This window comes from Magnolia sinica, chromosome 6 (genome assembly GCF_029962835.1).
Source record: "Magnolia sinica isolate HGM2019 chromosome 6, MsV1, whole genome shotgun sequence".
In the NCBI taxonomy this organism is placed as follows: Eukaryota; Viridiplantae; Streptophyta; class Magnoliopsida; order Magnoliales; family Magnoliaceae; genus Magnolia; species Magnolia sinica.
Window position 1 is genome coordinate 70,334,830 of NC_080578.1, and position 22,741 is coordinate 70,357,570.

The 22,741-nt window shown below is 40.0% G+C and overlaps 1 protein-coding gene across 1 annotated transcript in view; it reads right to left on the bottom strand.

Moving 5' to 3' along the window:
• Window positions 1-21,310, bottom strand: part of LOC131248845 (alpha-amylase 3, chloroplastic) — an 81,015-nt gene extending 59,705 nt beyond the window's left edge. The window contains exons 1-7 of the mRNA XM_058249321.1: window positions 20,685-21,310; window positions 19,553-19,683; window positions 16,939-16,993; window positions 16,726-16,848; window positions 16,491-16,608; window positions 15,746-16,101; window positions 9,634-10,337 (exon numbers count right to left, since the gene is read on the bottom strand). Of these exons, the coding sequence (XP_058105304.1) occupies window positions 9,634-10,337; window positions 15,746-16,101; window positions 16,491-16,608; window positions 16,726-16,848; window positions 16,939-16,993; window positions 19,553-19,683; window positions 20,685-20,969 (1,772 nt within the window). The 5' untranslated portion in view covers window positions 20,970-21,310. The remainder of the gene's footprint in view (window positions 1-9,633; window positions 10,338-15,745; window positions 16,102-16,490; window positions 16,609-16,725; window positions 16,849-16,938; window positions 16,994-19,552; window positions 19,684-20,684) is intronic.
• Window positions 21,311-22,741: the final 1,431 nt, after the last annotated feature.

Genomic DNA, 22,741 nt, shown 5'->3' on the forward strand with positions numbered 1-22,741 from the left:
CCCTGTGCTATACATACCCCTAAAAGCCTCAATTATGACGATTGAATTCATTGAGAGTGGGACATTCACCCCTCAGAGTGATGTTGTCCTCTAGGTGAGTCTTGGCTTCCCTAAATCTCCACCTTCCTTTTGGAATGGGATGCTAGTCTTTCCCATTGGAGCTGTAGCCACCAGGCTAGCAGTGAGACCAGCACTACCACCATCACGACAAAGCACTAAGGACAAGGACTTGCCCTCTTCCCTAGATGTTCTCTCTTAGGGAGTGTGACCCGTGCTAACACGCCTATCCTTTTACATCTATCTTAGAGACAGATGACAGGATCCAATCCCCTTCACATGTTTACCTCTCTTACCTTGAGCTACGCTCTAAGCTCTGCACAGCTGGCACCACGCAGTGTCAAGAGTCTTGGTCTAGCTCAGCTTTGGGTCCTTGGCACTACATACGATCAACCCCTTTGGCAACCACGCCATAGCATCTTTTTTTTTTTTGAGTTATCAAGCCTCTGCTCACCTTTCTACAGCAGGTGCTAACCTCTACATGCTTTAAATGGGTGGTGCCATGTGTTACTTAGCTCTTAAGGCATACATACAATCAACTGCTTCTACAAGGGAAATGGTTTTATACCTTTCCTGTAACATCACCATGTCACGGTCTACCCATCATATAGGTAGCCCCGAGCACTACCACAAGTTCAACACGGGTGCTACACATTACCAAGAGTCCTAAACACCCATTCAATCTTTAACAACTGGCGCTATGCGTTGAAACCCCTCCGACTCTAACTCCAAAATTTTACCAAGTATAATATGCACTCAACTATAATAATTGATTTTGGTGTCCATCGAATGAGGAAAGCTCGTAGGTAGTCATAGTAGGATATTTCCCTTCATATGAACAACTTGGATTGGCCATCATATGGACCAAGTGTGAAATATGAAGTCCCACTTTGGTAGGCTTTTCCTTATGCGCGAAGTTATCGTTTTGAGGCTTACCAACTCTTTATAAATTTGGATCTTCCGATTTACCCACTTCCCACCGTCCATCGCAATTCAAACTTGGACTACACTTTCAAGATAAGCCTACGATCAACTCCATCCTTTGACCCATGGCCTAACGTGACCCTACGAAACTGATGAAGAGAGTGGATTTCACGAGAACTCACCACAATGGACCCCACCTGTCCCTCATAATCAAACTGGAAGCAAGAAGCTTCCGCAGCTGTAACAACGCACGAGGAATTCGTGCTCAGGAGAAATCCTCACCAAAACTCCCTATGTCTACTCAGCTAGCAGATTTGAACCATCCAAACCCCATCAGAGGGGATTCCGACTCCTTCTAACAAGGGAAGGAGTAAGAAAAACAAAGATAAACACGTTATAAACACGTTATCTCAACTGATTTTCCCAGAAACAAACTGCGTTATGCAGAAGCTTCTTTCACAAAACCACCGATCAAAGCTTGCTGGACGTTTGATTTTTGTTGTCCACAAGATCTATATGATAAATCTAAGACGTCCATCGAAGTCAGTTCGAAGAAATATGCAACGAACTTAAATTTTCCATTAAAGCTTTAATCATCTTCTCCGATCAAACAAGGACCATTGCTCGCTATTTTAGCTCCAATTCTGGATCGACACATCTGATGTCCCACCAGAATGCTTTCCACTCCTCAAGATACTAAGAGGAGATGAGCCTTTGATCTAGATCATTGTTCAAATCAAATAGCTACCAGCAACTGGCGTGCCCAATCATGCCAAGCGTAAGCAGCTGTTTCAACGAACCCGGATTCCCCTCTCACGTTAAGAATTAGCAGAAACCTCTATAAAAGAACCCTCCGCCTGTGACCGTCCATCCATCTAGCAATAGAGAGAGAGAGAGAAGAATAGAGAGAGATCGAGCATTGCTGGGGCGTCAATCAACAACTCACCAAGCCGATGGTCTGGGTCCAGCCAAGTCCAGCGTTTTTTTTAAAGGTGAGGTGATTGCCTTGATTGTTTTTCGAAGATCCTCGGTTAATGTTGAATTCCATCCAACTCTAAATTAAAACGTTGTTTGTAGAATCGCTCCATGGTGAGTCGAACAAAGTTGACTTGGCGTAGGGGTTCGCTGAACTTCGATTTAGTTGGGTTGAAGTTAAGGGCTGAATGAGGTAAATCACTCGACATCATTCTCTTTTGTAGTCCTTAAAAGACATGGAGTTATCTTTCATATTTTGGTTCCTTCTACATAGGCAGATCGATTACTAGTCAATATAAAACAAGTGGGACTGAGTCGGCTCATCACAGAGTATCGTTGAACTCAAGCTATCGAGCTGAAATTTATTAAATGAGGCAAGTTATTTATACAATAAACCAATTCGAGCTTTTTAATTTAGTCATTATTTAATGTAAATGTAAGTCTACATCTATACTAAACCCTAGCCTAAAGTTTGATCCTAATCGTATAATGCATGAAAATGTGACGATCTAACCGTAAGAATCGTGTTAATTGTGCTGAGTTGGGTACTATAACGCATCTATTCAGATCTTGCAATGATAGAGTGTGATCGAGATTAAGAGTTGAGCATTTTTCCTTTAAAATTTGTGATTGAATTGATTTGATTATCTTATCCTTACATGCTTTGAGTTTTATATTTATCTTCATTTTGTGAATCATTGTTATGTAAATTATTGCATTAATACCTTATAACACAAGTGTCGTGTTGGAAATCCCACCCTAGCGATCGATATATTATCGTGGACGTAATGCGTTTCGGGTAGCGGCCCTCTTGGACGGCACGTAATCCTGTGGGTTGGGTAGTGGTTGTTGAGACTCAAATATTGAATATTTAACCCTTCAATTACATTAGTTTTCCTAGCATTTAATTGATAATTTGATTTAATTATATACGTTTTTGTCATACGAGGTGATTAAAAAGTTTATGATAAATATGCGCTTAAAAAGATGGATTTAGTGCTCAAAAGAAGATAATGAAGAATTGGAGATTTGGAAGTCATTAATGAAGAATTCACATGCCAAAGATCCAAGGAAACCAAGTGAAGAATGAAGAGATTCCAAGGTTTGAAGTGAAGGAAATGAATCCTGAAAATTGGCCAAAAAAAAGATATTCTGAAACTCCGAGTCTAAAAGAGAAAGTCCTGAAATAATTCCCAAAATAGACTTCGATGGCATCAACAATTTATGAATTTCGGGCTCAACTCGCTGGACAGTTCTGGACAAATTTTGATGGAATCGAAGACAGTTCGATGCCATCGAAGGTGCAATCGAAGACTGTTCGATGGCATTGAAGTTTGCCATTGAAAATGCGCAGAGCACGTAAATTTGAGGCGGTTTGCGAACTTTTCCGAGGCGGTGTGAAAGTTTGAGTTGCAAAACTATTTAAAGGAGTACCTAGGCTATTCCAAATCATCTTTTAGGGTTTGGAAATGGAGAAAAGGCCTGGGTGGAGCGCCGACAACGTTCTTCCACTTCAATTTCTTCACGGTTCTAGTAGATCTTTTAGCTTTTCTTTTGTTTTTGAGTTATTTATGACTAGCTAATCTCTTAGCTAAAGCTAAGAGGTGAAGTTGTAGTTTATTTTGACGCTTCATTTGCTTTGATTCAAGTATATGTTGAATTCCAATTGATTTATAGTTTGAATAAAAGGAATATTTTCAGTTTTCTATGGTTTATTGTGACTCAAATTACAATAGATGATGCAATAGCTTTGAATATCTTCTTAATCTGTTTTGAGAAATGTGTGATCTATAAAATTTGTGAATCTTCATAGTCTATGGCATGGTGGATGGTTGGATTCCCTAAGATTCTCACATGGATGATTCATGAGAGAACTATGTTAATGGAAAATTCAGATTTTTGAGTTTTTACTGCTTTATCATCCAACTGGATATGATAGGACTCTAATTCCAGTTGTAGCTCTTTGGATCAAGTAAGATAGCATCTTAATAGCTACATGTGGATCTTTGGCGCTCTAGTTTCCTTTTTATTATTAATTGTTAATCACCATTGATCTCGCAATTCTTCAGATTATTAGTTTAATTTAGTTCCTAGTTCTAGTTCTAGTTTATTTCAGAAAGACACACATATAAGTCCATGTGGATTCAACCTCGGTCTCACCGAGTTATTACTACAGCGCAGCCCTATACTTGGGATTGTGAACAGCGGTGCACAATCGATGTAAGTAAACCGGCATGCATGTTACATCACCTCCCAGGTTGGATGTCGCAAATAGTTGTTTCATGAACAAATCGTGTCATGTAAATCTTCTAATCACGTTGTTGTGTCGCCTTGAGATGTGTGCATAAATCCACGTTAACGTTGGACATGCCAACGAATTTCAGTAATATGGGATGTGAGGTGAGCCAGGTAGTTTTGAATTGTTTTCCACATTGTCACGATCGCTAAGTGTGATGGGCATACATACTTTGCTAGGCATGCATGTCATGTACCTCCAGGATTGGATGTCGCAAATAGTTGCTTCATGAACAAATCGTGTCATGTAAATCTTCTAATCGCGTTGTTGTGTCGCCTTGAGATGTGTGCATAAATCTACGTTAACGTTGGACACGCCAACGAATCTCCGTAGTATGGGATGTGGGGCAATCCAGGTATTTTCGAATTTTTTTCCACATTGTCACGATCGCTAAGTGTGATGGGCCACACATACTTTGCTAGGCATGCATTTCATGTAAAATGTTTGCACATACCGATACCACTTGAATTTGTGGATATGAGATGTATCAGGACCCTTTCGTTATTTTTATGAATCACTTGAATCATTGTAAACTTTAAAGGATAACCACTACTATGAGTATATAGGGCATTGACCCTCTCCAACTATACAGATGTTGCAGGTGAATTACACGTTGACGATACAGACGATGATCATTTTGTGGAACATATGTTTGAATAAAGAAGAAGAATGGAACTGAAATTTATTTGTTTATATGTTTTCCGCTGCTTACTTTAAGATGATGTAATAAACTCCCATTGAGAGGGCATTTGAATATTAGTTGGACGCTTTTTACTCTAATAATAAATACAGTTGATTTTACTCTCGTGAATGTTTACCTTCATAAATGTAACTGGATGTGATCTAAAAAAATAAAACAAGGTGCGATTTTGAAGCATCTAATTTTTACATTATTAACACTCGGAATTCTCGGGCACGAGTATATACTCAGGTCACGAAAATTCGAGGCGTTACACTTGGGCCCCACGCCATGATATTTATGTGTCATCCGTTTCATTCATCCATTTGGCCAAATCATTTTAGGCCAGGAGCCCAAATATCAGACCGATCCAGATCTTAGGTGAGCCGCACCATAGGGAACTGTGGGGGTAAGACTAGAAACCCCTTGGACTTGGAATTTCTTGGACTTGGGATCCCTTGGACATGGAAATCCTTAGTTTTGGGATCCCTTGGACCTAGGAATCCCTGGATTCCGGATCCCTTGGACTTGGGGTTCTCTTGGGCTTGGGATTTCGAGATTTCTAGAATCCCTAAGCTATGTTTGGCATCCTGGATTCCAAAACCCCTATAATCACAAAGTGACATGCATAATATATTTGCAATGGTTTGAAATTAAATCAACTTAAATCCCTAATTAGTATACGTATGTAATGTTGACACTATGGTTGTATTAAATCCATCAAGGCATGTACTTTGCCTGAAATGATGAAATCCCAAGACTCAGATGGGCCACAAACACAGGATCACATCCTAGTGACTAATCATCGATCTATAACCGTCAATTTACGTCAAAATGTTCAAACGGTGCAGATCATCCTAATAAAGTAATTATAGTAATGTCATTGATAATCTAATTGTTTTGGGACATCATCAATGGGCCATGTGCCCAAATAGATTGGTAGGCTAGTGGCATATGTTATACATGTGGGTGTCCATCCAGGTCACTCCCAGTGGATCCACCTTGGTATATGTATTTTATCTATGCCGTACAGGCTACATGAGGAGCCGATGTTAGTCTAACATGGGTCATACCACATAGACTTCTATATCTCTAGTGGGGCCTGTCATTCGGTTCCCACTCTATATATATGATGTGCTAATTAGGGCTGATTATCTCATGATGTCTGATAACATGCTAGTGTTCTTGGCCTGATAAGACACATTGATAACATTCCTAGTGTAATGATATCATGCCTAGTTATATGCCCAGTTATATGCCCATACGCATCGTTTGTATGCTTATTGTGGATGACGATTGTTTATAGCATATGCTCTTTGGCTTGAGACACTTAGATGACTCTATATGAGATAGGGTAGCCCCACATGATCGCGCAGTACACGCAGGTTTGGTGCATGACTTGGATGGTATGACTCATGCATTTCGCATCTTGTACGTCACGATCACTTTTACACCCTAGCAACATCGGGGTTGTGGCGTCCATAGGCATGTCGTGGATGGCCGTATTGGATACCGAAAATATCTGTTCTAGCATTACAGCGTTATGGATGTCCTGGGTTAAAGTCCATAAACCTTTGTGCTACTAGTAGAATGCTTCAACGTCGAGACTGAGTGGATAACATAAACGCCCGACTGCCAAATACCAGTAGGTTGCGTCTCCCACTGTGTCGTAGTTGGTTGAAAAGGGGTGTGACCTTATCCGCCCGAGGGTAGGGGCTTGTAAGCTAGGTTGAGTCTGACCGGCTCGTAAATGGGTCCGCTATCGGCGAGCCGGGTAGGCATTGACATACCACTGACGAGACAGATGGTGAGGTCTATTCTACTCACTTGGTCTTACGCTCGATGAAGCGGCAACCAGTGTTGGAGTGTACTAGACCCCGGTGATATTTTCATATACAAACTATACTAATATGTGGACTAGTTGAGGATTGGCATGTTTGCAATGCATCTCTAGCATATGACATTCGGCCACATAGGCCTTGCATTGCATAGCCTTGTTATGGCTAATAACATTCATGGACTTGGCAACTTAGCCCTCCATTATCTTTCGCATACTCTGATGTCTATATTCTTGTCATATGCATTGTGCACGCACACACACTCTACTGAGCTTCGTAGGAAACTTACGCGCATTTGTTTACGCTGCAAGTGATAGTAGGGCATATCAGCAGCATTAAGCACAGAGGATGAGCCTGTTCTTTTGAGTTTTGATTATGTCTTATATTTCCCTTCTAGCATTGTACTCAAAGATTATATTAGTGGATATGTGGTGATGATGTTGTTTTGTGACTTGGGTACACTTGTGGTTATGCTCCTTTACAAAAAAAAAGTTCACCCTGAAAATCCTCCTTCTACATCCCAGGATTGGAACCTGGCGTATGGGAGCTGGGAGCCGAGAATGGGGTACTACGAAGGCTGTCACCACCGGATTTGGCGGTTGGAAATTTTGTGAGCCCGGTTCCCGAGTTTGGGGCATGACAATGCCTTTTGTAGTGTTATGGGGTCAATCACCTCATGAAGTTTTGTCCTCCATTGTTCTCCTTCCTACCTAAAGGTTTTTAGTGCATGTGTTTTGTTCATCAGTTAGAGATAGGACATGATAAGTTGGATCCTTCAGCAATCAAACGTCTTTCTCGAATACTCCAAAATCCAAAGGGGCTATAGATGTAATAGTTGGTCTCCAGATATAATTTATTTGTGCAAATGTAACCTTCTTTAAATCGACTCCATTCTTATATAAGGGTAAATTGCTTGAAATAGAAGATCCACGCCATGGTCTTCTCCCGCCGTCGGCATACCTATAATAGTAGAGATTGATGATCGATGATCTATTTCTTCTCCAGGTAAGTCTACATCTACTGGGGGGCCCTCTACTCAAAGTTTACTCACAACTAAAGCAAGGAGAAGAACATCATGAAGCACCACCTACCTTGTACTCTATCAGGCCAATTGATCAAGCTGATCATTTAGCTTTCGTGCACAAAGGTGTTACTGATGATTGTGTTAGTCGTATATGCAGACTATGGTGATCACAAGCAACAATAATAGAGACATTCGATCATATCTTCACAGACACTTTCTAAAAAAGATTTGAATAATTTCCGGTACTCCTCAAAGGACGTATGTTATGGATTTATTTGCAAAAGGGGGTTTCCTTGGTGTTAAACTAGTTAACACACTAGTGGATGCAAACCATAAGTTGGTGATCAAGGCGATGTGTTTAAAGATCCAAGGCAGTACAAAAGATTGGTTAGCAAACTCATCTACTTGACTATCGCTAGACCCGATAGGTCATATGCCGTTAGTGTGGTTAGTCAACTAATGAGTTATCCTAGAATCTCAAATATAGATTCTGTTGTTTGGATTTTTAGATATCTCAAATAAGCATCAAGCCAAGAAATCTTATATAAGCAACAAAATCATCTTCATGTTACAAGATCTTCTAATGCAGATTAGGCAGGTCCTCATACTAGTAGGTAGTGTGCAACCAGATGCTACATATATGAAGCAAAGCGTTGTTACCTAGACTAGTGTTGAACCCAAGTATCGAGCAGTGGCTCACACCACATGTGAGCTAGTGTGGTTAAAGAAGCATTTATAGGAATGGAGTTTATTGTGAATATTCCATTGCAATTGTTCCATGATAATCAAGCAGCCACTCATATGACAAACAACCCGGTCTTTCATGATAGAATGAAACACATTGAGGTAGACTATCATTTCATATGTGAGGTCTTGAGTGATGAAATTCCTAAGTTATATGTGAAGTCTTAAGATCAGTTTGATGATGTATACACTAAAGCTCTTGGCCAAAATCAATTTGAATGTATCTTTTCCAAGCTAGGCATCAATGATATCTAGGCTCCAACTTGAGAGGGAGCATTGAAGTTGATAAGTTTGTGCCTATGATCACATGGCCCACCTAGGTGACTATGATCTAGGGCATACAATTGTGGATCCATCTTCTCTCCTTCATCATTGTACCACCTCGCTTAGTGTATTTGGTAGACCTAGTGTGCACATATGAAATCGTAATAAGGGAGAATTTTGGTATTTTTGTTCTTTCAACGCAAGTGAACGAAAGCATACAAGAGGGACGTCCAACCCTAATCTCTTTCATTCTTTTCCCAATCTTTTTCTCGACTCTCTCTCCTTCTCTTCCTCTTTCTATCATCTCTTATCTCAAACTACACACACACACAAACACACACACACACACACACACACACACACACACATGCATGCATGCATGTAGGAAACATGTATATCAAGTGTATCTTGGTTTCCAAGTCATCACATTTTGTTGGCTGTTTTTGGGTGGTACTCATGCCCATGTGCATATCCAACCATCAGCCAATATCTTTCGTTCTACAGAAAAGATGAATTGACATGATAAGACCTTTACCAACAACAACACCAGATCCCAAAGAGGAGAACAGCATAATATCAGACTGTATGTTGTGTATTCTGGGTGGTTGACTTTCATCATCTAGAAGAACAATAAAACTGACACACCAAGGAAATTGTAGAGCCCAGTAGAAAGATATCACTAGTTAGTAGTGCCATAAATCCACAGACACATGTAAATGGATTACTTAAGACTAGTACTGAAGGAGCTCACCTTTATCAAATTTGATTGATTTATAAATGCTGCAAATTGATGACATAGGGAAAAAATGCAATTTAAAGTATCAAATGATACCTGGAATTCAAGTTATATAAATCCCTTGGCATGTAACCTTCGGGTGACACGGAATCAGTAGGCGGAGGTAACCATATAACAGTGAAACCAATTGATGATAATTCAGTAGCTTTTTCATTCAGTATAGAATACCAGCTCCCTGATTTATGAGATTCCCAGTTAAATCCCTGACAAAGTACTTCAGAGCCTGAGCCAGTCCCTGAACATAGTTTTACAGGAGGCTCCAATGTCTCATCCTCTGTAACAGGCTCCACAAAAGGTATTGTACTAGAGCTTCTGAAAATGCTATAGGCTTCTGCAGCCAACTTCTCAATTTCTTGGAGGATCTTCTCCTGGTCTTCCTTATTTTTTGTTTTTGTACTCTTTCCAGAGGAAATATCACTTACCAAATTCCTTATTTCATTGATAATTCCTTCAGTAAAGGCACCAGGTGGAATTGCCTGATTTGCCTCTACAGTCCTCTCTTGTATGTCTTGAAAACTTGAACCGGCTCCTTCAAGATTAGTTTTGTCTGAGGAGACGTCCTTCTCTTGAATCCTGCTGGTTTGAGTCGAGAAGCTACCCTCACTCATAAGTGGGATATAGAAGTCACTACCCATGTTATTCATCCAAATGTATTCTTTAAGCTTGAGAACAAAAAGCAACCCCACAAGTTCCTTATCCAAAGGGAAGGATCCCCAACTTCCACTTCCATTCTCATTTCGCTGTGACAGGGAGGATCTGAGCTCAGTTAGTAAGAATCAAAGGGGAATGAAATGTTCATTAAGATTTTGAATCTAATTGCCAAACCTAAGATTGCAAAGCTATCAGTCTTGCAATCCATCAGTTAAAAGTAAGGAATCATCTATGCCAAACACACAAGAAAGGTTGAGAGCCAAAATTACAGAACTAAAATTATTGACTCCAAAGCAGTAGAACAGAGTAATGACCATAGCTAGCCTGGACTTGCATCACAGCTAGCCTGGACTGTTGATCTGATGTCAACCACCATGGATGTGGGGTGCTCCAAAAATCTCCCAGATGAAGATTTTAATTAAACATCAGCCTCAATTACATGGTTAGGAAAAATCAAAAGGTAGAGCAACTAACTGCATCCAACAGAAAATATGTTGAACCTTGAGCACTGGGAGCTTAGAATCTTCTAGTCTTGGAGATTTTTGGGATATCACCCTTCTATGGTGGGTCCCATCAGATCAACAGCCTGAATGGTTGAACCGGTGTTTAAAATAGCGAACAGCGTGCAGCGTACCAGTCACCCCTTAAGCTTCATAGCTTCTAGATCTTCAATTAAGGTTGCGCTTTGTGGGACCGAATAACAGGAAATTTCATGATATTTTGCACAAATTACTGAATAATAATGAAATTTTATGATATTTGGAGCAACCATACACAACCTAAAATAATAGGAAAATTAGAGCGAAGATTAAGTATAAAATCTATGCATTAGCAAAGTGCAACATTCATTCCCTTCTCAACCCTCCTGCTCCGCAAATACATCAGCATCATAGTGCATTTTCATCGTTTTCACGCATCTGACTGACGGGCATATGCTCTGAGACTTGCCGATATAATCGAATCTTGCTCATCAAAGACCTTAACCGGTTAGCCGTCTTTTTAGCATATGCATTGCATTCCATTGTTTTCTCGTATCTAACTAGTGGGCGTATGCTCTCGGACCTGCCGATACAATCGCAGCAGGTCCACCAAAAACCTTAGCCGGTTGGCCATTGTTTTATCATATAGCGTCATAAGCATCCTATACGCATACCCTACACTTGATCGTTTCGAACGTATGCTATGCGGCTTGCTAATATAGTTGGATTCTGCCCATCAGAAATTCGGATCAATCAATCATCACTATCATTGCATCGCATTATATTTACTGCACGCGAGAACTACCCTTATTCTTCAGAAATTAATCAGATCTTGTGAAGTAAAGACCGTACATTCGTACAAGCAGAGTAGGTGCCTAACACCTTCTCTCTCTCTAACTGCAGTCCCTTACTTGGAATCTCTGGAACGTAAACTCACGAGTCATCTTAGGGTTAAGGATCTTCGGGTTCTCAATCTTAAGCATTTCTACAGGGTCTAACCGATTATAGAATCGTAATAATTGGTTAGTGGCGACTCTGGTCAAATATAACACTCTTTTACCCCCATCACAAAAGCCCTCGAGCAAGGCAACCAGTGGAAAGAAGAGAGTAGATCTCTCGTACCCTCGAGAAATCCGCCCTCCAGCGTCCACAGAGGGCCATGGAAGTTTTCGATCACGGTGATATTTGTGTTTTCCCTTAGTCCATATCTCCATGAACTTATGAACAGGTTAGATCTCAAATAAACATTATGGTGGGTCCCATTGTAAGTTTTCAAATTTCAACAGTGAGCGTCACTGTCCCCACTGTTTTCTATAGTGGAGTCCACTTAAGCTTAGGATCAGCCTCGGTATTTGGTTTATACCCTAAAATGATCTCTCCAAATGGGTGGACAGTGTGGATACAACACATACATCATGGTGGGGCCCACAGTCATGGTACCACCCACATTGTTGGTTCCATGTGCAACATGGATTGGGGAGTATCCCAACTCTCTCCGGGCGTGGTTTTGGTGGATCCATTTGATGGATCCCTAACTGTGGGGCCCACTGTAATGTATGTATCTTACATCCACACCATCCATCCATTTTTTATGTTGAGCGGGTCACGAACACTTTCATGACCAAGATGAACCAAAGAAGACCCGATCAAAGGAGGAAGTCATCAAGACCGTCAGAACCTTAAAACAGGCATATCTCGCAAACTGGAATGAGTTACTCGACGTAGCATATATGATTTTGGGGTAGGACGAGCTACTTTAGCCAACCAACCCGGCTATGCCGAGTTACCCACGCCGAATTTGCGGGATTCCATCATATCGACGCTCAAATTCCATTTTTATTTCCGTTTTTACTATTTTTGGTAAGTTTTAGTTTGATTATAACTCTTCATCCGTTGGGCTTAAGGAGTTGTGTCCAACATGAAAAGTGTTTAGAAAAATTAGGAGAATAATGTAGTTAAGCCACATAGGAAACTTACTATAATAGTAAATTTACTATTTATAGTAAGTTACGAATTTTAGGGAGTTTTAGTTATAGTTTAATTCCTAAATTTATTCCAAGTCTTGGTATCCCTATTTAAAGGGTTGTAGGCTCATTTATTTCATCAATCAATCAATCAACAAGTTTCTTTCATATATCTTAAAATTATTTCTATTTCTTTTCCTCGTAGATTCGAGAAGTCTCTGTGAGGAGTCCAAAGAACCTCCGTGGATTCGAAGTAGCTATCCTTGAAGAAGACGGTGATCGACCTCATCACGTCCATCCCTGCGTCAATTTTGAAAGCACATTTTAGGGCATGATCCTAAAAATAAAGCAGATCCAAATCTTTGATGGACCATAGCACATTTAACAATAATGATTGAATCCCCACCATTAAAACTTCGTGGGGTCCACCGAAATGTCATCCAAGCTTTTGATTGAGTTCATATTTGTGTAGTCTCTTCATTCAGGTCTTTGTGACTTTACCAACAGGTTGGATGGCCCATGAAAAGTTTTTAATGGTCGACTACCACTGTTTTTTATGTTATGGTCCACCTGAGATTTAGATCTGCTTTAGTTTTGGGACGATGCTCTAAAATGAGTTTTCAATAACAGATAGACGGTGTGGATATGAGAAAAATAAATCACAGTGGGCCCCACAGTTAGGGATCCCATTGGACTCACCGAAGTCATGCCCCCAACTCTGTAGGAAGGGGATTACGTGCTGAGTAACTCATACTGAGTAAGTTGTGGGGCCCACGGTGATTTATATATTTTATCCACTCTGTTCACCCATTTTATCAAATAATCTTATGGCTTGAGCTCAAAAAAGAAGCATATATAAAGATCTAGTGGACCACACCAGATGAAAGTGTGAATTAAATGTCTGCCGTTGAAAAATTCTTAAGGGCCACAAAAGTTTTCAATCAAGCTAATATTTGTTTTTCCTTTCATTCAGGTCTGTGTTACCTTATGAACAGGTTGGATCTCAAATAGACATCATGGTGGGCCCTAAGAAGGTTTCAACAATGGGCGTTCACTGTCCCCACTGTTTTCTTTGGTAGGGTCCACTTGAGCTTTGGATCGGCATAATTCTTTGGCTCATGCCCTAAAATGATCTCTCCAAATTGATGGATGGTTTGGATCATGGTGTGCCGTAAAGGCTGTTACGTAAAGGTAACAATGGCAACCGTTATACGTTATGGGGTCAAAACGGTCGTAACAGCTGTTATGGAAAAAAAGGACCCATAATTGTCGTTAACGACACGTTACGTCCCTATAAAGGCCATAACAGCCGCGTAATTGTTTGTTATAGGGCAGATACAGGTTTTCCATACTTTTTAATCAACATTACAGGGCAGATACAAGTTTTTCGGGATTTTTTTTTCAATAAAAAAAATACCGTAACGGCCGTTACTGCCATCGTTACTGTTACAAAACACCTTGGTTTGGATACAATACATACATCATGGTAGGGCCCACAGTCAGGGTCCCACCCACATGTTGTTCCGTGTCGCACATGGATTAGGACGTACGCAGATTGCCTACTGATGCTGCCCGTGCCCAATAGCGAGGTGGCTACTAGAAAGTACTCTGTGGGCCCCACCATGATGTATGTGTTATATCCATGACATTTATCTATTTTTCCATATTATTTTAGAGCGTGATCCTAAAAATGAGGCAAATCCAAATCTCAAGTGGACCACACAACAAGAAATAAGTTGTGATTAGACGACCGCCATTAAAAACTTCATAGGGCCCAATGTAATTTTTATTTGTCATCCAACCTATTGATTAGGTCACAAAGACCCAAGTGAAAACACAAATATCAACTTCATCTAAAGACCTACCATTCAACAGTTGTGGCCCCAAGAAGTTTTTAATGGTGGGCGTTCAATTTCCACTGTTTCCTATGATGTGGTCCATATGAGATTTTAATCTACCTCATTTTTGGCATTATGGTCTAAAATTATTTGGGAAAATTGATGGACAGAGTAGATAAAAAATATACATTATGGTGGGGCCCACAGAGCACCATCCAGTAGATACTAGCTACTGACAACGTTAGTAGGCAATCCGCGTCCCGCTAGGACCTAGCTAGAGAAGAACAGCCCCATGGGGCTTGTTGCGGGGCCCACTATGATGTTTATAAGAAATCTAGTCCATCCATCCATTTTTCCAGGGTATATTCAGGCATGTGCCAAAAAATCAAGCAGATTCAAGGCTCTAGTGGGTCGCACAATGTGAAACAGTGAGGATTAAACGCCCATCTTGCCCCACTGTTTCTTGTGGTGTGGTCCACCTGAGAATTTGATCTGCTTCATTTTTAGGCCCATGCCCCAAAATGAGTTGGCAAGAAGGATGGAGGGCGTAGATATACAACACATACATTGAGGTGGGACCCACATTATAGTAATTGTGTCCAATAGTCTTATTTTAACAATTAAGTGTCCACTAATCAGAGGTTAGAAAAAAAAAGTCAACCAATTAAACATACACTAACTAGATGTAAAATTTATAGCTGCCCACGAATTTAGTTGCATTAGTTCAATCAAACAGTGCATAGCTTAGGACCCTATACAAAGGAAACCTATTATGTGCACTTTTTTTTTGAGATTTTATGATTTGAAAGTGTGTATTAAGGTATTTTTTTAATAATCCCTAAAGTTTCATTGAAAATTTCAACTATTTTCCCAATGTTTCCCCAAGTTTCCCAAAAAGTGCAATAAATTATGCGATACAAACGATATATCCCGTGCGATAACCGATACATATGTGTATCCTGAGGGTGCGATACATTGCGCGATGCCGATATTTCGAGCATTGATTACACCAAGCAGGTTATGAACAATAGCATATATCTTGGAAGCTGATCCACTAGGGGCATATCATCTTAGTGACCCCAAATTGTGTACCATACATGTGGACATGTGTGTGAGAATCCAAACCAGGCATCCTGCAGCTCAGTTTTATTTGTTGACATGGATAATGTGCCCTATGGTTCTCAATCAGGGAAAGAATGCTTTGCATTTTTCATACCTGTAATAAAGTTTGCAAAGCCTTTTTCCTGAAGATATTAGTCTGAGGTGGATGTGGGGCTGCTGGAATTTCCCATCTTTTCTTATCATCCCTGCAGACACCCCAATGAACAACAACATCTCCCGGGAGATCAGTGTCAAAACGCACAACATTCTTATCAGTCTCATCGCAATTTCTAACTGAAACAGTCACAAAATTTTGAGTGGGCTCTTCTTTTAAGATAGAGCATTCTTCATAGAATCCTTCAACGCGCCTGTTCTGCTGCTTAGCATCTTTGGAGTCAACAACACTCTCCTCACCCTTAGGTCGAGATCCTTCAGGTTTGAGAAGTATGGTAGATATCTGGTCCAATGCTCCTGAAATTCAAGAGGAACAACGAGCTTTTCAGTTAGTTACTTCATTTCAAAACCTTTAATGAACATATCACTCTAGGGAAAGAGAATAAATACACGAAGAGAATATTCTAAAGCTAAATGAAAGGAAAAGGATAGTAAAGAAGCTAAATGATTAAACCTTCTGCACAGAAAGAATTCATGCACTCTCATTAAAGTTAATCATGTATGAAGACAAACAAATTCCCCTCTCAGTACCATTGGAGAAACCAGACAAATATTACTGAAGGGCAAACAAAATAAACATATGAATGCAGTGAACCTTTTAATGCCATGATGATGAACTATTGAATATCTGTGCAGCCTCTCAGGGCCAAACTATAAACAATATATTACGTACAAATCTATACAACCTGGCCATAAACGGAAGCCTTTTTTGTCACCTACAATATTGCCATCATCAAGTTGATTTATAAGAGGCACTCTGAAGTCTCTCCCTCTGTGCTGATACCATGCTCCCGTCCCCTCCTCCTGCAGTACAACATTTTACACACATGGCAAAAATGATATGCAAAAATATCAAGAAGCCACATGCGCAATAGAGAATTTGTCTAGAGACTCTAAACTGCAAATGCAGTAAAGAAGAACCTTTAAGACGAAATGTATAGCTGCGATTGAACTTTCAGAACTAAAATCAATCTGCACTTCATAAAACAAATGCCCTTCCAAGGAGGCTGGGGATTTCTTCAAGGGTGTCTCTATTGCATAGTCCTGAGTTACAAACAAGCAACAAAAGGTTATACAAGCAAGAAGCAACATACAGAAACTTAGCATGAGGAAATCTGCAAGATTCATAAATACCTTAATGGGAACAGAATCCAGAGGCCGCATTTCAGGAGGAGGCTGATCCCATTCACTGCAAATTTTACAAAGATACATCACAAGACATAGTTACGATAACTTGCAATGAAGAACACAAGAAAATGTAATGCACCTCAAATCATCAAGAGACCCATGTAACTTTGAGAGTTTTGCTAAGCCCAAAAGCATTACAGACCATACAATCTGCAGGCCACCACATGTGCCAGCATGACAGACAAGTGCAATGTCCAAGCCATCCATCAGGTGGGTCTAAAAGTAAAGATGTCCTAACCCAAAATTCAGGATGATCCAGTCATCAGGTGGCCACTATATTAGAAATGGCTGGACAGCTTAGACAACATCGGCCAGGTTTTCTTCGACTGTACTTTTGTTTTGCAAAATGTGGCCAACCTGTGGACTGATGATGTAGAGTGGGTCGCGGACAATTTCATGGCCAAGATGGACCAGAGCAGGCCCGATCGGAGGCAGAAGTGATCCAGACCGTTAGAACCTTAAAACAGGCGTATTTCGCAAACCGGAATGAGTTATTCGATGTACCATATATGATTTCAAGGTAGGAGAAGCTACTTTAGCCAACCAACCCCGCTACGCGGGGTTGCCCAGATTCCATCAGATAAATTCCATTTCATTTCCGTTTTTACTATTTATAGTAAGTTTTAGTTCAAACGCGTAGGATATAGGTAAAGCAACCATTCGTTATAAAGGGGCTGTTTGGATTGGTGGAAAACTGTGGAAAACCATGGAAATGAAATCGATCTCCAGATCTAACTCTTTCCACTGAAAAACAAATTATCATGGCATCTTTTCCACACATTTCCTTTTCCTCAAATGTGGCGTTTGGTTTTCCATATCCCCATCATATGGTTAAAAAAATGAAAAGTTCAGGTTAAATACAGTTTTGATTCAGAAAATAGAGTGAAGAAAAAGGCTATATATACAGGTGAGTATCCTTTACATAAAGTAGATGTTTCACAAGTAATAAGGTACATAAATTAGATTATTCACAAGTCATTAGGTATAGCTCTCTCAAATCCTTCCTTTCCAAGAAATCCCTATATGATCCCTCACAAAATTTTCATATCTTCTTCTCAATTCTATCAGTGGACGATGGTGACCAATCTGTCTTTAAATCATCGTTCATAGCTATTCTTCTTTCTAATAAGATGAGTTTTGTCAGAAGATAAGTTAAATTCAGTTTACCCAAAAAAAAAAAAAAAAATGAGTTTCTTGCCGATCTTCTGAAATACATGGAGTTTTCAACATTAAAGCAATTGTACAATTTTTTTCCCAGGAAAATAAATTTTAAAAAAAAAAAAAAAAAAAAAAGAACAAAGTTTTCCCAACTAGAGTGACCAGATGTTAAAGTATTTCCCAACAACAAACCTAAGTTTGGCTTGTTAGCCCAATTAGTGTGGTTGACTCTAAATTCAAAATATCTGGTAGATATATGGTAGATCTAGATTTTGAGCCTCACAGAAGCCGGATCCTTTATCATATATGTAAGTATCCTAGTTAATCCAACATTTCAAAGATCTGAGAATTATATGAACGGCCTAATATTTTGTAGCTATGCTTAAAGTGTGTTTTGTAAAATTGTAAATAGGTATGATCCAACATCTATTAGAAGAGATCAGGAATCCCAGATGCCATGTAGGTTGGTGTTGGGCCAAATTGACCCATCAGGATCCAGTTCCCAGCCCGACATGGATCAGAATCAATGGGCCAGGCCCATGTTTGGAAAAATTTGTCCATAAAGCCTAGCCTGAGCCTGGAACAAGGCCATTTGTGACTTTCACAGCCAGGCCTGTGCCTGAATTTGAACGCCTGATTAACAAACAGGACAGGCAATGGATTGATTTTTATACCGAATTAAAATCATGCCATTAAAAAAGCCTGGCTTGGCCCAGTTATGGCCTGGTGCCGGCCTATTTCTCCCCCGATACCAACCTATAAAAGGAGAAAGCAAAATTTGTAGCATGATGGTAGATACAGCTTCATGGAGCTCCTCATCTGATAAATTTTCTTTTATGAAAAACATTTTGATCTCTCTATAATTTTCTCAATTCCACCTATCAGTATTCCTTCCTTTCTTCTTCTTCTTTTCTTTCTTCTTCTTCTTTCTTTTTTTCTTTTTTTTTTTTCTTTTTTTTTTTTTTTTTTTTTTGAGTATTCCCTTATAACGATAGCATGTTCCAATTGTACTATGGAAAACTCCAACATGGTGATGTTAGAAAATGTAAAAGTAAATAACTAAGAAGTAAATCAACAGATGCTAGCATTGAGTTAAGTCAGTTTAATCAGCGGTTTTCATCACTAATTTTAAAATGTGTGATCCAAAAAGTCTCCGATATTATTAGAACCAAAGTTCTTTCAATAATAATACATGAATTCATTATCACAAAATAACAAGTAGCATGTAGTGTGTGCTTACGTATTAGATCATTTTCTTTTTTTCTTTTTTTCTATCAGCAACATATTAGATCAAATTTCTAAAAGCAAACTCAACATTAACTAAAAACTTGAGAAACCATCTACAACCTGTCTGTAGCAACAAAAAGGATCAAAGTAATCAATGAGAATACCAAGGATATACCTGCCAACATCACCACAGTAAGTTATGCCCCAATGCAAAACCCACTTCCCTGGAAGATTACACCCAACTGTAAGTTGCCAATTCTTTCCGCCTTCTTGTGGATCTAACCTTATCGAAACCTTCCCTTCCACCTACCATTTCCAATTCAAATGACAATGACCGTGATAACAACAAAAAAACAACAATACCAACAACAACAACTGCTACTATTAGTGGGTTGTTTGGCACCAAGGATTTGGGGCATTTGAGGAGATTTGGATATGTTTGGCACCAAAAAACTGGGGGTTTCAAATCCATAACATTTTTTTGAAGGATTCGAAATCCAAGGTGAAAGCTTGATTTGATTACATATAAAATCCTTCCAAGAGTTGCATGTGTAAATGTGTGTCACTAGACTATAATCTATTGTACTTGTGGCCCATCCGAGACTTGGAATTTCATCATTTTCGAGCAAGGTATATATTTCAATGGGCTTATTACAACCATTGCATCAAACATTACATACTTACACTAATTAGAGATATTAAAGTTGATTTACTAATTAAATTCAAACCCCTGTAAATATATCATGCATAGCTACTCTTGGATTTCAGTAAATTCCATATCCAGAGTGCCAAACACAACAGGAGGATTTCAAATCCAGGGGTTCCAAATCCACGCTCCCAAACATGCCGCTGATATAGAAATTTAAGGAAACTCCAGGACGAAAAAGAGGTTCGCCAATCAGGCACACACGTATCGTCCAGCTCATCTATAGGCCAGAAAAATTCTACAAAATCTAAACCGTCCATAAGGTGGACCTAGGGGTGTAAATGGACATCGGCACTGGCTAATCAAAACAAGATTTCTGAAAAAGCCCACCCGAGAGGCCCAGCACGATAAGCTAGGTGGGGACCAACCATGTAGATGCAACGACCCGTTGACTCATCGTTGAGTGCAACAAAATGGACGGAGAAACGGAACTGGAGCATCTAATAGTGGGACCCACCACACGGTCAGCTTAGATGCTCGGCACGTGAACTAAACAAACACGTGGATCATCAAACTCGACGAAAAGCAAATCGAAAAAACAAAAGGAAAGAAAAAGGGGAGAGAAGAATCGAGAAGAAAACGAAAAATTCCGTTTAATTACCATTTGAGTCCCTTTCAAAAGGAACGTCTCCTTGAATAAAACCCGATCAGTGGTGTCAGCTTCGACGAAAGCCATCTCGGTCGAACCAGCTCGGATCCGGTGCAGACTCCAAGGCTTGAATTTACAGAAATCCGAGAAAACCTTCCTACTATCATTATTATAACAATAATACTTAGGACCGCAATTCAAACCGGAAGAAAGCTTCGTTCTCCTCGATTCATGGCGAAAACTAGGGTTTTCTCTGCGGCACTGATGCAGGAGCGGCCTTAATCTAATGGTCGACATTCGAAATCAGGATCAATATACAGGATCGGTGGAAACTCTCTTCAGAGAGATATTTTGGTAATCGGATCTGTGTCTTTATATATATTGAGAGAGAGAGAGAGGGAGAGAGAGGGGGGAGAGAAGATATGCTGATAGATGTGTGTTATTTATGTGGAGTAGGATTTTTATTTATAAAAGAGTCCAAAAAGCGTTTTATATATATGTATGAGAAAAGTAGGTAAATTTGGTGTGAGAAAGGAAGCTGGGAAAGGAGACGTTGTATTTAGGAACTGAAGAATGCTCCAGTTTAAATGAAGAGTTGCAAGACAGACCGACATGAAGAATCGAGCTGATTGGGCTGATTTGCGGGCCATGGCAATTCAAAGGTCATCCTCACCCTCTCAGGTTATGCGACTAAAATCATTGATCGATTTATCGTTTTCCCGAGATTAAGACACATTCGGCGGAAGAAGACGACGCGTTTTCGAAGCCCGCGCACAGGAATGCGAATATCGCAGACGACGCATCTTCAAGCGCGAGCATATTGCCTACGTGGCGGCCCGTGGCTGGTGGTCGGTGCTCTGTGGGCCCCACCATGATGTATGTGTTTCATCCATTCCGTTCATCCATTTTCAAAGATCATTTTAGACTTTTTACTAAGAGTGAGAGGGATATAAATCTCAGGTGGACCACACGACATGAAAACAATAGTGATTGGATATCTACCATTAAAATCCTCCTAAGGCCTACTGTACTGTTTATTTGACATCCAATCTGTTGATTAGGTCATACAGACCCAGATGAAGGAAAGAAATAAAAATCAGGTTAAATCAGAACTTTTATGCCCCAAGATGTTTTTAATGGTTGAAACTCATTCAACACTGTTTCCTGTAATGTAGTCCACTTGAGATTGGGATATACCTCATTTTTTGAATCATATATTAAAATAATCTCTAAAAATAGATGAACGGCATAGATGAAACACATACATTATGGTGGGGCCCATATAGCACCGACCACCGGCCATTGGCTGGTGTCAGGGGGAGTAGCCATTCCGCGTCCATTCTTTTGGTATCATCCTGTAACATGCATCCTCTTATGCGAATCTAGCCATTCATTTGTGTTCCGAGTTCGAAGACGCGTCGGAATCTGGACAGGCGAGAACGAAAATATTGGAAATCAGAACGTGGAGTTAGCTCTTGTCGGACAAAAGTTAGGACGCAGATTCGTTGGATCCGGAGCACCACCAAGCTCGGTGGATCGGTGACCATGTGGCCCACCGCGATTTATGTGTTCCATATCCATGCCGTCAATCCGTTTTGCCGGTTCATGATAGTGACGAGCCAAAAAATTGAAACAGATCCAAATATCAGGTAGAGAATGGTGATTAAACGCACATTTTTATTGCTTAAAACAGGACAGTGTAGTCGGTTGTATACATATGTACACCAGCACAAATATCGTGTAAAACATAGTGCGGGTGCCTAACCCTTCGAGGCAGGCGCCCAAGCTTCTCCACCGCTGGAGTCAAGTGGGCAAATTAAAAGTAGAAGCAGGACTTGAGCCAAAGTTTTTATTCCTTACCACCCTCCAATTGTAAATGTTATACTTATAGGGTGTTAGGCAGCTTCAAAACTTACGTATCCTGGTGGGATTCACTGGATTCGCTAGAGGGTCCTTATTTAGATGAGAATTTACTTTCTAAAGTATCGTCAAGCCTGCCTTTGTTAGCATGATCTTCAAGTTGAATTATGTTGAATCTTTCCTTTCTTGGTTCGAGGTGAGATTCATTT